Source organism: Mizuhopecten yessoensis, unplaced genomic scaffold (genome assembly GCF_002113885.1).
Source record: "Mizuhopecten yessoensis strain PY_sf001 unplaced genomic scaffold, ASM211388v2 scaffold965, whole genome shotgun sequence".
Classification (NCBI taxonomy): Eukaryota; Metazoa; Mollusca; class Bivalvia; order Pectinida; family Pectinidae; genus Mizuhopecten; species Mizuhopecten yessoensis.
In genome coordinates, this window is record NW_018403810.1 from 197,140 (window position 1) to 215,121 (window position 17,982).

Genomic DNA, 17,982 nt, shown 5'->3' on the forward strand with positions numbered 1-17,982 from the left:
ACTATTTTTGTTGACCTTTGTCCATGGAAGGTCCCTGCAAAATTTCATTGAAATTGGTTCAGGGGTTTTGGAGTAGAAGTCGAAAATGTAAATTGTTTACGGATGCACGACGGACGACGACGGACAAAAGGCGATCGCAATAGGTCACTTGAGACTTTGTCTCAGGTGACCTAAAAACTGGAAAACTGGATAAGTGGTGGCTGGATTAACAAGGCTGGATAGTGGGATAACTGGATAAGTGGTGGCTGGATTAACAAGGCTGGATAGTGGGATAACTGGATAAGTGGTGACTGGATTGATGTAGCTGCATGGTAGAACAACTGGATAAGTGGTGGCTGGATTAATGATAATTCAGTGCAAAGTACAAAGATAAAACCATTGTTTTTCACTGACTTACCTTTCTTACTCCATTTCTAGAATATAAGTTGAGATATCCTGGTGGAATTCCCCAGATATGCTGCCAAGGTTTGTCCGTATGGAAAGTCTCCCGGTCAAATTTGTCCAGTGAGCTAAACACCTGCACGTTGGACGCTTCAAGGCATCTACCCATTTCCACATCCTCGTCGCCACCGTCCTGAAGACAACTGTCCCGTCGGAACCCCTGCTCCACAACCTGTTTGAGAGCCTGTCTGTTGATGATGTACCCGGCCCCTCCACTCATGTACCCTTGGTCTATATGTACTTTAAAATGATAACCCAGATACCCCGCCTTATTCGTGGGGTAATGTGATAACAGATACCGGAGATTCTCCATTATCACATACGTATCGTCATCCGCCTTTAAAAACCAGTCGTATTTTTCCATGTAATGTTCGTAGGAATGTTTGATAGCGTACCGGACTTTCCCGGTCAGGTGATTCCTACTCTCACCGACGGAACACGTGGAAAGGAGGTCCGGTGCCTTGTGGTCCGTACACAGGACGTACAATACTTTGTTACAGCGCCTCGCCCACGTATTGTTTACGATCTGGACCTGCCCTGTCAGTTTTCTTTCAATAGTTAGAATAAAACACAGCACTTTGACCTTGTTGAACAAATGGTCAGCTTGTGTCCGGTCGATGTAAACTGGGAAAGAAATCGCAAGTACAAAATTTAATATATTTACTACATATACAATGTATACGATGTTAAACAATGCAAATATTTTAAGAAAATTGAAGTTACTTTGGTAGCAGAATACAGTAGAAATGGCCCGACTCTGATAAACAAGGCACATGTCGAGGAAATGTAAACACAGCGGATTTACCCTACACAACACATGTATACATGTATATATATTTGTAAACTGCATTACATTTACAATACATATAAAGTACTGAGAAGTGTATAAACCTCTTTTTTCTATGTATGTCACTTGTGTGAAAACCATGGTTACCACATCAAAAATTACCAAAAAATGCCAAAAATTGCTATTTTCAACCCAAAATTTGACCCCCGCAACTAGTATTTTTTTCCTAAGCTCTGTCTGAAATTAAAGATTACCTACCTGGTTGCAGAATTATCTGGGTCCCAGTAAAGTTGTAAAACCTAAATCGGGACACTTTTTGGATAAATATCAATGTTCTTTTATACCATCCTATTAGTTCCAAAAAGGTGTGTTCATTTTTCATAAAAAGATACTATCCACTTTTCATTTCTATAACAAGTTGGTATTTTTGGCACATGGTTCTATAAATAAAACGTGAAATACCATCAGAGTAACGTAGGCCCTAGAAATGGCTTAACTGTACCCTGAAAGGAAACCTTCAGTATTTTGGCTAATATTTGGGAATAATCAATCAATATCAGCAGGAAAGAAGACATATTTCAAACAATTTAGAGTCAAATAGTGTTATCATTAAATTTCTTCCCAAACTAACATTAGTTTTGATAAAATAGACTTTCGAACATGATATCCAAATAAATAGCGTCACACGGCATGTAAATCGGGAAAGTTTTGTTATGGTAATTTTTCTTACCTTTAAATTGTCCTTGTAACGATAATCAACAGCCAATAAAGCTTACATACAGTTAAATTTTCATAAAAGTATTATCAAATGAAAACTGTATTCATAAAAGTCACTCCTTTGCATTGAATGACAGTTTCGTGGGCCTTTTTTCCATAAGTGTCCCGTTTTGGGTACTGTCTAGATTGCATATGCAGTATTATTTCTGTTTTAAACTCTAAATGACTCACAAATTTCTCACTTATTCAGAGAAAAAATCTCACTATCTTAACTTAACCAGAAAGTTAGGGCATGTATGCCATCAGATTCATCAGTTTGAAGATAAAGTATAAATCTTTTATAGACATTTTACACAAACAATATATATTATACTTTCACAAGTTCAGAATTGTTTTACTACTGACTAGCTAATCACTTATTAGACTGAGATTTTGTCATTAAATATATTAAAATTTGTACAATTAACTAAAATTGATAACTTTTTTAATTACTTGTTTTAGAGACATTTCACCAAAAGATCATGTATGTGCACTGTCTTTTATACATGACAAATCTGGAAAACACAAATCACATGGACAATTAAGTCATATGTTTATTTATCAGAGATCACTTTGGGTCCAAAATATAATGATTTCAACCTTCTTTTTCCAAAAGATTGCATTAAATTTCTCTAAAGCAGATCAGCTCTCTCCTGTTTTTTGTCTGTGTATCATGTACTTTCTGAATATTCATGATTTTGAAATTTAAACTGATAATATCATTCACAACCACATAGGACATCACAATAACATTTTTGAAGTGACTCTGAAGCACAAGTCAGCTGTTATTCCTCGACTTCATGAACCTGCATTCCTGAGGCACTTATTCATCGACTACATCAACCTGCATTCCTGAGCCACTTATTCATCCACTACATTAACCTGCATTCCTGAGGCACTTATTTATCCACTACATTAACCTTCATTTCTGAGGCACTTATACATCCACTACATTAACCTACATTCCTGAGGCGCTTATTCATCCACTACATTAACCTGCATTCCTGAGGCACTTATTTATCCACTACATTAACCTTCATTTCTGAGGCACTTATACATCCACTACATTAACCTACATTCCTGAGGCGCTTATTATTCATCCACTACATTAACCTACATTCCTGAGGCGCTTATTATTCATCCACTACATTAACCTACATTCCTGAGGCGCTTATTCATCCACTGCATTAACCTACATTCCTGAGGCACTTATTCATCGACTGCATCAACCTGCATTCCTGAGGCACTTATTCATCAACTCCATTAACCTACATTCCTGAGGCACTTATTCATCGACTACATCAACCTGCATTCCTCTGGCACTTATTCATTGACTACATTAACCTGCATTCCTGAGGCACTTATTTATCCACTACATTAACCTTCATTTCTGAGGCACTTATACATCCACTACATTAACCTACATTCCTGAGGCACTTATTCATCGACTGCATCAACCTGCATTCCTGAGGCACTTATTCATCGAGTACATCAACCTGCATTCCTCTGTCACTTATTCATCGACTACATTAACCTACATTCCTGAGACACTTATTCATCGACTTCATGACCTTCATTCCTGAGGCACTAATTCATTGATTTCATTAACCTGCATTCCTGAGGCCCTTATTCATCGACTACATTAACCTGCATTCCTGAGGCACTCATTCATCGACTACATTAACCTGCATTCCTGAGGCACTTATTCATTGACTACATTTACCTGCATTCCTGAGGCACTTATTCATCGACTACATTAACCTACATTCCTGAGACACTTATTCATCGACTTCATGACCTTCATTCCTGAGGCACTAATTCATTGATTTCATTAACCTGCATTCCTGAGGCACTTATTCATTGACTACATTAACCTGCATTCCTGAGGCACTTATTTATCCACTACATTAACCTTCATTTCTGAGGCACTTATTCATCCACTACATTAACCTACATTCCTGAGGCGCTTATTATTCATCCACTACATTAACCTACATTCCTAAGGCACTTATTCATCGACTACATTAACCTGCATTCCTGAGGCACTTATTTATCCACTACATTAACCTTCATTTCTGAGGCACTTATTCATCCACTACATTAACCTACATTCCTGAGGCACTTATTCATCCACTACATTAACCTACATTCCTGAGGCACTTATTCATCGACTACATTAACCTGCATTCCTGAGGCACTTACTCATCGTTTACATTAACCTTCATTCCTGAGGCACTTATTCATCGACTACATTAACCTACATTCCTGAGACACTTATTCATCGACTACATTAACCTGCATTCCTGAGGCACTGTCACTATGACCCTTCCTTGTTAAAGCTTTCTGGAAGTGAAGAGTAATGATGATCTAGATCTCAACATAAAATGATATGTTGAAGGAATTGTTCCAGCAAGATATATTATTTAAGATACATCTCAAACACCTGTGTTCGAAATCCATGATAATTTTTTAGAAAATTTACCTAGATCATGAAAATAAAACTCTGAAGTCACAAGTATTTTGTGATTTCCTTCATATTTTGTATACCTTAAGACTTTGATGCCTTAAAGACATTTTATGGTATTTTTAGCCAATTACCTTCAGAGCATTTCCTGATATAAAAATATATTTTATCTTTAAAAGTTTTCCAGAATACACCACATAGCTTCTAAACTTCATTTCTAGACCAGGCCAGTGGGTAATAATTTTTACAAATATCTCCCCAATATTCGAAAGCATTCCCCATCCAATGAAATCTAAGGGTAAATTATCCCCTGCCCAAGTAGAACCCTGCTTTATCTCATTCACCCCCACATATTTTAACTGGACTTGCCCAGTCTTTGATTTAATAAGGTTCAAATGTGACTTTTGGGGTGAATGGGCTAAGACCCACTATTGACCAAAATATCTACACCCATGGGGCCAACAGATACAACACAGCAGACTTACGTGATGATTCGTCTTTATACTGCTTGGCCAGAGTCTTTATGTCTATTTTCCAAACATATCCCCTCACTTTGGTTGTAAAATCTGTAACAACAAGACACAGCAAAAATCTCATTTTGATGAAGTGACTACTAGGTTTGTGATAAGACATCATGAGGTAGACATTTCAATATAAAATGTGGTCACCTTTCAAAACAAAGGTAACACTTTTAGTTTACCACTTAAATCTTGTTTTCATCAATGTTTTATAAGGCCAGAAAATAAGTGTGTTTTCACAAGTACTAGCCTCGTCTGTCAATACACCTATAACATATTACATGGGTCAAAGAAGTAATATAGACGGTAAAATCCCATATAACACTGGATCCTAATGGAGATATGTCCGTAGGATACGAATTACTTAAAATAGTACATGGGGCAAAGAAGTAATTCCAACAGTGTGGACAAGTTTAGGTTGTCATATTTTCGGAGCGATCCGCTCCTTTATCAAGACACAGTGAAACAGAACAGTTACATGTACATATACATCATATTACAAGAAGATAGAACTGATATACTATAATTGAAAATATAGCTATTATATAAAACCAATAGTCCCCTCGGCTAAAGACAGCCGAAGGCAGCAATTAAGCTGAGAGCATCGCAGACAAGGAACGCTGATGTAGAGGACCTATTCTTGCGCAAGATGCACTATCACATAAAGTGAGTCAACGAGAGATAAGCACCAGAAAGAAGGGACGAGATATCAAAAACGTGGAACACGTGCATGTGGGAATCTGGCCCGGTAAATGTGAAAAATCTCAAATTCCTATGGAATGTCTCATTAGTCGCCTCTCAATTCTGCAGTGGATCTAACAGTCACAGCAGGGGGTCCACACTTTGTCACCTCTTTCGGTTTGCAGGAATAATGCATGTAATTATAAAATAAGTGAGTGCAGGAGGATTAAGTAGATGAAATGGCTAAGATACTGTATAAATCTGCAAAATTAATCTGACAACGGTTGTTGGTCAGACCCACTGACATGAAGCAGCAGGCAGGCGAGATAGCAGACCAACTGTGCAGTAATAAATCATTAGGTCCAATGCCCCCTGGAAGGAAAACAAGCGAATGGCAACCGCCTATCGTTCGTTCATACCTCGAGGGTAGCGGGTTTGTAGATTGGTGATCCAAAACCGTTCTCTCGTACGTCGTCTCGTCTTATCCCATGTAGGGCAATGATCTATGGCAACAACCTGCATTTGTTTCCAACTGTGGCTAGGCATATTAAAATGCCTTGCCACAGGGGAGTCTGGTTTATTCTGCTTGATGGAGCAGCCGTGGTTGTTGATTCTGACATTGAGCTGGGTGCAGGTCTCGCCCACGTACTGTAAATTGCATTTATTGCAGGTAATAAGGTACACCACATTGACTGATGTGCATATTGGTGTTTGTAGTATGTGATACACTTTGCCGTTGATTGTACATTGAAATGTATCTGTGGAGAGCGTGTATGGACACAGTTTGCACACCTTTTTGTTACAGGTATTGAAAGAGCCTTTCGCCGCAGCAGGGTTAGGTGTAGGTAGCTTGCTGCTTACCACAAGATGTCTAATGTGTTTAGGTCTATGATATGCCAGTAAAGTAGATGCTGGAAAGATCTGCCTAAGTTTCGCTGAAGATTCGATGATGCGCCAGTGCTTTTTCAAGATAGATAGAAGTGGCTGCATATCTGGGTGGAACATGACTACACAAGGTACCCTTTGTGTATGGGGTCTGACTTTGTATACAAGCAGACTTGCCCTGTCCAGTACCCTCAGTTTGTCTTTTTCCCGATCTATCAAAGTAGATTTGTATCCTCTGGCAAGAAGATTGGACTTTAAACTCTGAACATCTGCGTTCAAAGATGATGTCAGGGTTAGGTGTAGGTAGCTTGCTGCTTACCACAAGATGCCTAATGTGTTTAGGTCTATGATATGCCAGTAAAGTAGACGCTGGAAAGATCTGCCTAAGTTTCGCTGAAGATTCGATGATGCGCCAGTGCTTTTTCAAGATAGCTAGAAGTGGCTGCATATCTGGGTGGAACATGACTACACAAGGTACCCTTTGTGTATGGGGGCTGACTTTGTATACAAGCAGACTTGCCCTGTCCAGTACCCTCAGTTTGTCTTTTTCCCGATCTATCAAAGTAGATTTGTATCCTCTGGCAAGAAGATTGGACTTTAAACTCTGAACATCTGCGTTCAAAGATGATGTCAGGGTTAGGTGTAGGTAGCTTGCTGCTTACCACAAGATGCCTAATGTGTTTAGGTCTATGATATGCCAGTAAAGTAGACGCTGGAAAGATCTGCCTAAGTTTCGCTGAAGATTCGATGATGCGCCAGTGCTTTTTCAAGATAGCTAGAAGTGGCTGCATATCTGGGTGGAACATGACTACACAAGGTACCCTTTGTGTATGGGGTCTGACTTTGTATACAAGCAGACTTGCCCTGTCCAGTACCCTCAGTTTGTCTTTTTCCCGATCTATCAAAGTAGATTTGTATCCTCTGGCAAGAAGATTGGACTTTAAACTCTGAACATCTGCGTTCAAAGATGATGTCATCCGAAATAATACGCCTGATGCGCAGAGCTTGGGAGTAGGGTATGCTACACGTGGTGTGCGAGAGGTGACAACTGGATGGGAGGAGACACTGGTGTGTGTCAGTAGGTTTACAGTGGAGGTCCATACTAATCTTACCATCAATCAGAGTGGAACTGGTGTCCAAAAATGTGTTGCTCTCCGTGGAGATATCTGCTGTGAATTTGATGGTGGCGTGGAACGCGTCAGCGTACTCAATAAACTCGTCAAGGGAGCCCGACGCGATGTCCATTTGATTTCAACGTCATCGATAAATCTCAGCCAGCTAAATGGCTTAATTGGAGCAGATGTTAAAAGTTGGGCTTCAAGATGTCCCATAAAAACATTGGCATATGAGGGGGCCATTTTAGTACCCATGGCTGTACCGCTAACTTGTATGTAGTTATCCTCATTGAATGTAAAGTTGTTTAGTGTGAGGACAAATCTCAGTAAATCCACCAGACTATCAGTCGATGGGTGTTTGGTACTGTGCCGTTCCCATGCCTCGCGACAAGCAGCAATGCCGTCGTCATGCGGTATGTTAGTGTAGAGGGAAACGACGTCCATCGTAACTAATAAGGTACCTTCTGGTAAGTTCTTAGCAGGTGTTTTGTTAAGATAGTCTGTGGTGTCTTTTAAAAAAGATGGTAAATGTTCCACTAATGGTCGGAGGTGGAAGTCAACAAACTAGAAAATTTCTCCGTCAGGTGGTTGATCGAGTTAATGATGGGTCTACCAGGGTTCCCAAGTTTGTGAATTTTAGGAAGAAGATAAAACTTTCCTGCTTGAGGGTTTTCGGGGTGCAGGAATTTTGCGGTATCGTTGTCAATAACACCCTTCTCTAAAATTCTATTGATGGTATTATTATTCTACTGTGTGTGTACGTGCGTCAGGTCACTATCGACCTTAGGATAAAATGTCTCTTTGGAGAGTTGCCGATTAGCCTCTTGGATGTAGTTGTCCCTGTTCATTATAACAACTGCACAGCCATTGTCCGCTGGCTTGGTTACAATGTCCGAATTATTTTTTTCAGAAATTTGAGTGCCTGGCGTTCCAAAGGTGACAGATTGTCCTTGGTTGTCTGCGTGTTGTTTAAGTGGACGGTTACTTCCTCCTTCACTGCACTGATGAACGCTTCGAGAGCAGGTACTCTGCTGGGAGGAGGGTTCCATTTACTTTTATGTTTGAATGGATTGATCAGGGGTGCGATGGGAGACTCTACTGACAGAGTATCCTCTACATCATCTGGGTCAAGGTCATTAGCAAAGTACACGCGTAGCCGAAGTAGCCTGTAGAATCTGTCCATGTCTTCGATCAGCTCTGCATTGTTGGGGCATTCCATAGGAATTTGAGATTTTTCACATTTACCGGGCCAGATTCCCCACATGCACATGTTCCACGTTTTTGATATCTCATCCCTTCTTTCTGGTGCTTATAATTATCTCTCGTTGACTCACTTTATGTGATAGTGCATCTTGCGCAAGAATAGGTCCTCTACATCAGCGTTCCTTGTCCGCGATGCTCTCATCTTAATTGCTGCCTTCGGCTGTCTTTAGCCGAGGGGACTATTGGTTTTATATAATAGCTATATTTTCAATTATAGTATATCAGTTCCATCTTCTTGTAATATGATGTATATGTACATGTAACTGTTCTGTTTCACTGTGTCTTGATAAAGCAGCGGATCGCTCCGAAAATTTTACAACCTAAACTTGTCCACACTGTTGGAATTACTTCTTTGCCCCATATACCATATTATAGGTGTATTGACAGATGAGGCTTGTACCTGTGGTGTATTCACTTTGTGTTATATTCCTTATTCTAACCTCCTTGGACTTATTTTTTGGGGTCTGACATACATATGTACCTTTAAGTAAGTATGAGAGGAAAACACTCTTAGCTTAAACAGGATAATTTGGAAAATGAACCCTAGGTCAAATTGGGAAAAATCATATTCAGAACTAAGAAAAAAATGAATTTTCAAATGTTGATAAACTGTGTAATGAAATTCGTAACAGCTAATTGCCTGGTCAATTTTATAAATGTATTGTATATGCAATTTATGAATTAGAAAAACTTGGCAAGTTTATTTAGACCCCGCCCCTCATATCATATATATTGCCAATTGGAAAATGAAATTTATCTTGACTAATTAAGAAAATGGAGGCCTCTCTTCATTTAGGAATAGGTCTTAAAATAGAGCTTAACAAAGGGGAAGTAACTCTCTAAAATAACATGAAGTAACAAAATCAAGTACATTCCCCCATTGTAGCCATAAAATCATAAATTGAGTCTCTCATAGACATACACAAATCAATGTATATGTCAGTGTTGAAGAAATGTACAACTACATGTAATTCGATATATATTCCCAACTTTCATATAATATCCTCTACTCCTTCTGTTTTCCAAAATAATTTACAAGTCTAAAACATGATATTTATATAGTATTACTAAAGGAATTACCTTCATCAAGACAGGCAAGGAAAACCGAGCCCATTGCAACCACAGCCAAAATCACAAAGTTACGCAGGTACAGCCTCCAGAACGGCTTGTGTTTCCACATCAAATTTTTTATTCTGAAAATTACAAAATAATTTTTAACTAACTGATATATGAGTATTGAAAAAAGAACTGACGAAAACATTTTCATTTGCTCTGCTTTCCCTGATGAGCACTGTTGAATACCATTAAGGTATCCACCCCAGGATCCCTACTGCCACTATGGAACTGACTCCCTTACAGGGACGTTGAGTCTCCACCCCCCATTGTTAGGTATCCACCCCAGGATCTCTACTGCCACTATGGAACAGACTTCCTTACAGGGACGTTGAGTCTCCACCCCCCTGTTGTTAGGTATCCACCCCAGGATCTCTACCGCCACTATGGAACTGATTTCCTTGCAGGGACGTTGAGTCTCCACTCCCCCTGGTGATATGAGTACATATATTGATAAAACTGAATGAGATCATTTGATCAACAAAACTATTACGGAACTCTTTCCTTCCTGTAGTGTTACTTATAACATGTTTTATCTGTGGTCATATCTATTATATCAAAAAGAATTAAGTGCCTCTCTTTCCTGTTTATTACATATATATAACAAAGTTGAACAAAGCATTCTATAACTTTTTCATTAATCTAGGCAATAAATAGAAAATCTTACACAAGTGTCCATGTCATATTGAGTTTAATAAATTCAAAATGATATGGATACTCATGTCATATTCTACTTATTACATAACATTAATAATTGGGAAAAATAAATCCAAACACATATATGTGTTATCAGTTGACTCTATAAAGGTAAAAACCAAAGTACCATATTATGACATGGCCATATGACATAAAATGAATCAGTTATGTGATAAAATGCTAAATATAATTGTTCATTGAAAACATGATCTATGGAAGTAAAAGTAAATTTAAATATTCAAAGAGGTAACTTGAGGATCCGAAATGGTAAACAATTTAGAATTTTACACCACAATGTATAAATAGAAATCTATCCTGAAGTATACTTTAATTTGACAACAATATGAAGTCAGGAAATTATAAAAAAAAAAAACCTGAACAAGTAATCAAATCCTTGTCTCTCAGGTGCGTGATCAACTCAACACTCAATCATCTTAGAAAAGGATGCTTTCCAAATCATCGGAGGATCTATCTCAGACCTGGGACTTTAACAGTAAAATAGAGTATGCCAAATGAACAAACATTAATACAGTTTGTACTGAATTAATGTTTGGTCTCCAGCAATGTTTTGCTTCAGTTTGATATTGGGACAGCAGAATATGATGTTTGTACTGATTCTAGTTGGGTTGCTGCCCATCCTCGATACCCAGGGGTTACGCTCACTTTCGCTCTCTACACCCCTCGAATAAGTCATAGCAAAATTGAAGCTATGACATACTTCAGGGGAGCAGAGAGTGAAAGTGAGCGTAACCCCTGGATATCGAGGTTGGGTTACTGCCTTGCCAGCACTGTCCATTTGAATAGAAAAAAAACACAAACTACATGTACCCACATTCTTTACATTGACTACTAGGTGTTCAATTTCTCATTCTAATAAATCTAGGAGTAGAAATGTTTTGCTTTGCTTCAATTAGGAGAGGAATTGACCCGAGTCTGTTTTAGACCCTAAACGGTCGAGGAAAAAGATTAATGAAACTTTACAGGCTCTTCATGTTTCTTGATCTGAATTTCATGCTTCTGTCAGTTCTCTCACTCAAGCTCCGTCTCCATAGCAACCTAAAAACAATATAAACCACAAAATCAAAATATATATAGATATAACGGTGTCAAAGCTTCGTAAACGATTTACAAATGTACACTTATGTTTTATCTCTCTGCTGACCTGTACGTTTGCTTGCTTTGAACTGTGTGTCCTGACAATAGCGAAGGACAAACAAAATAAAATACCTGCTAGGATCCATTTTCATATGACCTTGACTGTTGCAAGGTCGTTAAATCACATACAAACATATGAAATGTTAGGGTTCAAAGTCAAGTCAAAGGTTTTATTTAGAGTCGGTACATGGTATAACAATACCACATTAGCTCTAAGGAGCTATTAAAACCGACTAACATACAGGACATACACATTGCATAATAAAACAGTTACAAAGTCAATACTTTTACTCATACATCACATTTCATTTTCAGCTAGGTTAGCACTATCATTTATTAAAAGCACATGTACACAAGTAGCTGTTTAAAATAGCAGATTTAAAAACCTTGTGTACTTGTATGAGAGTAATAAGTGATGGTATGTTGTTGTGTGGTATATTATGTAGGTTGTTTGCATGTGACACATTTACATTGTGGTCCGTATCAGCTGTTTATAAGTGTTTTGAATTGCGAAAGTGTTGTTGCTGTTCGAAAGTGGTCTGGCAGAGAATTCCATATTTTTGGTGCTTCAGATCGAAAAGAGAGTTTGCCAAATTTGGTTGTTCTTACTTGTGGTATGTCTGCTGTGTTGTGGTATCTGAAGGAGTATGGCTTTTGTTTGGTACTGATGAGGTCATGCAGGTATGTGGGTGTTTGTTTGTTTGTAATTTTGTATACTTCGATTGCAAAATTTCTGAGGCGTCTAATTTTGAGGGATGGTAATTTTGAGCGGGCCAATAAAACTTTGTATGTACATGTGTGGTCGTCGTATATGAATCTGAGTGCCCTTTCCTGTATTTTTCCATTTTTGTGTGTGTTTGTTTCGCCACAGAAATGCCATGTGAGAGGACAGAAGTTAAAGTTTGAGAGGATGAATGAGTGATATATAGTGAGTTTGCCTAGTCTGTTTAAGTGTCTGCCTATTCGTTTAAGTACGTTTAATTGTCTAGATGCTTTTTTACAAGTGTTTGAGATGTGTGTATGAAGGTTTAGTTGGAAATCTATGGTGACACCTAGCAATTTCACTTCTGGTTCGCAGTTCCTCAACTTGTTCTGTCCTAAACTAAATGTGATATTTTCTTGTTGTGTTTTTTTGCCTATAGCCATTGCCTGGAATTTGTCTGGATTTGCCTGCATGTGGTTGTCTGCGAAACCGGTGTATTAGGCTTTGACTTTGACATACATACATAGGGTTACATACAGAAATAAATAGGTAGTCAAGTAGATATATAGACCAATCTTTTCTTTTTTCTTTTTAAATTAACATGGTTTCCTCGTAGCATAAATCTTAATTTCATCAGAGTTTGTCTAAAAAATGGGCATTAAGATCTGTTTACGGTTGATCTGACAACCCTAGGAGCCTGGTAAGCTAACCAAGACATTTTCTCTCCTGGGAGTCTCCCATACAATTTACGCTTAGCCTTAGATGGGTTTTATTAGCTCTATATAACGTAGCATTCTGACGACAAGAGATTTTTTTATATATTGTGTCGTGGCCGGGTATTAATATTAGTGTAATAGGACGAGGAATAATGATAAAAGATAGTGCCGTCGCTGGGTCTCAAACACGCAACCCTTGGCTCTCCAGCCCGATGCTCTACCGCTAAGCTCAAGGGAAATTCCCTACAGCTGACGCTTGTAAGGCAACCTAGTTAATCCACATCTTTAATGCTAGGGTTTTATCTATTACATTGAATTCTATATACAGTCACTTTGATGTCATGTATTTTTCATTAGCTTATATATTATTAGGATGGCGTGCATAACTCAGGTGATTGAAGATTCGCAACAAGTGTTTTACTAGTCCTGTAATACTTACTACAAAATAACTATAAATATCTTACTGCATTATTGTTACCGTATACATGAAGCATATAATAAATAGAGGACCCCATTGGAAATAAGCTGCCACCCAGCTTTCATGGGATATCCTAGGTTAAAGCTTAGACAAACAGATACATTGTATTTATAGTGCTCCAAAATTTGTGATATTAACTTTGATGTGATAATCTAAATACTGTGATAAATCTGTGATTATTATACAATTGAAATCTGTGATCATATGTGATATTTGTACCTGTATCTTGCTTTTACCGAATAAATATTATTAATGTAAACACAACCCTTCAGCTAGAGATCTGCTAGAAACCACAGGTACTAGCCACATCTGTCAATACACCAATAATAAACACTGATATAATTAGTATAGTATGGGTGTATTGACAGACGAGGCTAGTACCTGTGACTGTAGAAATCATGGTGTCTTGGTGATGCAATGGAATTAGTAACGTTAGATTATTAGGTAGGCCTATCTAATAGAAGTCCGTGGTGAACGCAAGCCTTTAGCAGACGTGATGACGATATAAATCGTGGTGATTAAAGTTCTTATATCAAAATGTGGTAGGGCTATCTTTTGTAATTTGTTACCTCTCACGTGTGTACTTTCTCCTATATGAAGCACACCTGTATGTCAGTTGCCAAACCGACCCATGTTGGATTTTGTACATCCGGTTAGTTAGAGTGGCCTCCCTTGCTTCATACAGGTGAGAGGGGTCCAATAGGGGGTATGGCTACCCAAAAATCGTGGCCAAAATCCTTCAACAAAATACCGCTGTTGCCAATTAGCTCGAGTTTTCCATAGGAAAACATGATTGGAATTTCCCCTGCATGACTCAGTGACTCGCGCGTCACAGTCATAGTATTTCAAATAGGGCCAGTAAGTTTTACCGTATAGAAATTGAATCCTTAAAAAATAATGATACCAAAATATTTTATCAATTTATAATTTATTTTTTTCTCATTCCTCGATCGTGGAAGATTGCACAAGTTTAATATTTAATAGAGATATAGTTGATGGATGCAGGCATATACTGCCACTAATTATATAAGTCCATGTAAGTAATATAACAATTTACATCCAAGTAATTACATTTTATTTCAAAATTATTACAATAATTGTCCAGTCCAGTTTCAAATTCCCTGATTGTGGTAGGTTGGTTGTACGATCTCCTCAGGAAGACTATTCCAAACATCAATAGACCGAAGATCAAAGGAGTATTTGTGGATGTCAAGTTTCAATACTTTTTCTTTAACTTCCCTGAATGACCTCTTGTTCGCCGTGAAGTGTCTTTATCGAAGATTCCTCTGGTAACTGCACTATCGTGGAAAATGTTTAATATTTTGTAGACAAAAATCATGTCACCTCTCGGTCTTCGATATGCAAATGTCGGAATGCCTAGTTTTGTTTAAAGACGGTCAGAGTAGACCAAGCCTGGTATTTTCAATCATTTCAATGTCTTTTACTTTGTACGGAATCCATACACTTGCCACATACTCTAAGTGTGGACGGATGTAACTTCATTTAAGTATTCAAATGACCTGTTAATTAACCAACAATGCTATTAGTCTTGTTTACTGCTTGTTGCATATGAGACACAACATTCAAGTCCTTGTCTACTAAAACGACTATATCCTTTCCAGACGCAATGCTTTTTAATTTGACTGTTGCTTCTGTGCCAGCCATGCTGTAACACCTCCCCCCCCCCCCCCCCCCCTTAATTGATAGTACTTTGCATTTGAGAGGATGACATTTTAAAAGACAGGTGTTTGACCATTCCTGTAAATTATCTAGATCCTGCTGCCTCTTCCTTTTTAATTTCCCTATAACTTTTTGGTATCGTCAGTGAATAAAAATGTTTTATATATGGTATAATTTGGTAAATCGTTTATGTAAATTACAAACAAGTCAGGCCCTGAAACACTACCCTGGGGTATACCACTTAGTACCTGGTGGTCTTTAGACGAATTCCCATTAACAAGTACTCTTTGTTTTCGATTGCTTAGGAAATGTTCTACCCATTTAGCAATCTGATCGTTAATTCCATAGCCTCTTAGTTTACCGATCAATCTGCGATGCGGAACCTTATCAAACGCCTTCATGAAATCCATATACATGTATATATAACATCAATTTCCCCTCCATGATCCAATATATCAGTCCAATCCTATAATATACTATTAATAACCGAAGAACCGGAGATCTTTTTGCAATAAAATGATGTACAATAGCGTTCCTTCATTTTCCATCGTCTTTCCTGCTACGCTGGTAAGACTTACTGGTCGATGGTTTTCTGGGTCGGATTTAGACCATTTTTTAAATATTGCAGTAATATTGGCTTCCTTCTAGACGTTACGATGCTATTATGTAGAGACTTGTTGAATATTATGCTTACAGGTTTACTGATAATCGAGAGTAATTCGTTTAGGACTCTAGGATGCAACTGATCTGGATCTTGAGATTTATTCCCATCCAGCATGGACAGTAATTTTCCCACACTTTCCTCGGTACACACTAGATTTTCAAATGGATATTTTATAGTTATATTTGCCATTGTCGGTATATCGCCTAAAGGTTCCTTCGTGAAAACGCTACTGAAAGAAATGTCAAGTACATTGGCTTTATCCTAATCATTTATTGCAATTTTTGACATGGTTCCGTCTAAACCTTTCAAGTCCGAAATCCTCGTTTTCACCTTCCGTTTTGAATTTATGTATTTCAAAAATTGTTTAGGATTTGCTTTGGCATTCAACAAGCATTTAACTTTTCCATTTGGCGCCTGGCTGTTCTGATCATGCCTTTTACTCGATTCCCTGGTTTAGTGTACTCATGATATTTAACCTCTGTTCTTGTTTCCACCAACCGCTGCCATATCTGAAATGTGACTATATCACTACTTAATTCAAAAACAAAAATAACAGACCGTATTCAAGAAACTATTCTCATGCTCTAGCATGGATTCTGTGCTCAAGCCAATCTAATTTCTTGTAACTAGCTTAAAGGTGATACAAAAACCTATTTCATTTTCACATTTTTTTGCATTTTTGGTGGGCATTATTTATTAAATATCCCTTTTGCGAAATGAAAAATATTTTGAAAACACGAAAATTACGAAAAATCGGCAAATTTGGTAACCGGTCTATAAGCCTATAGTCAAGTGTTAACTTTGAAACCGACATTTAATTGGCTTTAAGTCAATCCAAAGTCTAACAAAAACATTTTTTTCTCTCACAAGAAGCAGATATCGAGTTCGAGCACAGAATCTGAATTTAAGTTCGAGAACGGTTTTATGAATAAGGACCCAGATTTCTTACAGAAATAGCTAATTTATTTAGAACAACTCAACCAACAAATAATGTGCTATAGGCCTTTAATGACTGACGTCATAACATATATGTAGTCATAATAATAAATTTTCAGATAATTAGCCGATAACACGGCTAAGTACCAGCGACGGATGCATATAATTATATTCAACTGCTTACCTACACATGGAGCTTCGTTTATTTCATTAATAGTACTAAAATGTGTGATTCTGCTGTATCCCTGAACAGAATGCCAAACGCGCGTTGTTCGCCGAAATTAAATTCAGAATGATATTTCTGTTCAGTTACTTGATATACAGGAATACGTTGTCAGAATAGATATTAGGGCTTAAATGGACGCAAGTGTTAACGATGTGAACAATATAAACTTATAATAGAGTCAGAATTCCGATTACTAAACGGTTCTTTCCAGTCTTATCAGATGCCTTACACAATTCTACTTCGCACTGCTGATCACGTAACTATATAGTGTAACGTAAACTGTTACACTACGTGATGTATTGTAAGTTGTAATGCCCTACGTCTGAATGTTTCTCAGCTGGCCATCAAGTGCGAGAAGCGGACATCAGTGTGCCACCTGCGAGGCTGCGACTCACATTTTCCATAATATCTACTGCCTGGTACCGTACCTAGGTAATGCTATTTTGACGTGTTAAATGCAGTATTTATTCGTAGACGGTAATATCTCATTTGCAATTAGGTGACGGTCACAGGTTTGAGCATTGTCAGAACTAACTTATTTGGACAAATTTGTAGAAATATGAACAAATGAGGGAATTTCGCGTGGCTGACGATTTCTTTGCTGTTATATCTCAACATTAAATCACGTGACATCAAATAGATCTAAAATATTTATGTATTAGTAAGCATATTGTGTTAGGAATCTGAGAACCCGTAATTAGCAAG

General features: G+C 37.9%; 1 protein-coding gene across 1 annotated transcript in view; it reads right to left on the reverse strand.

The window, feature by feature from the left end:
* Positions 1–14,412, reverse strand: part of LOC110455890 (glycoprotein-N-acetylgalactosamine 3-beta-galactosyltransferase 1-like) — a 20,942-nt gene extending 6,530 nt beyond the window's left edge. Inside the window, exons 1-5 of the mRNA XM_021506317.1 lie at positions 14,341–14,412; positions 11,701–11,775; positions 9,991–10,103; positions 4,934–5,014; positions 398–1,065 (exon numbers count right to left, since the gene is read on the reverse strand). Of these exons, the coding sequence (XP_021361992.1) occupies positions 398–1,065; positions 4,934–5,014; positions 9,991–10,103; positions 11,701–11,732 (894 nt within the window). The 5' untranslated portion in view covers positions 11,733–11,775; positions 14,341–14,412. The remainder of the gene's footprint in view (positions 1–397; positions 1,066–4,933; positions 5,015–9,990; positions 10,104–11,700; positions 11,776–14,340) is intronic.
* Positions 14,413–17,982: the final 3,570 nt, after the last annotated feature.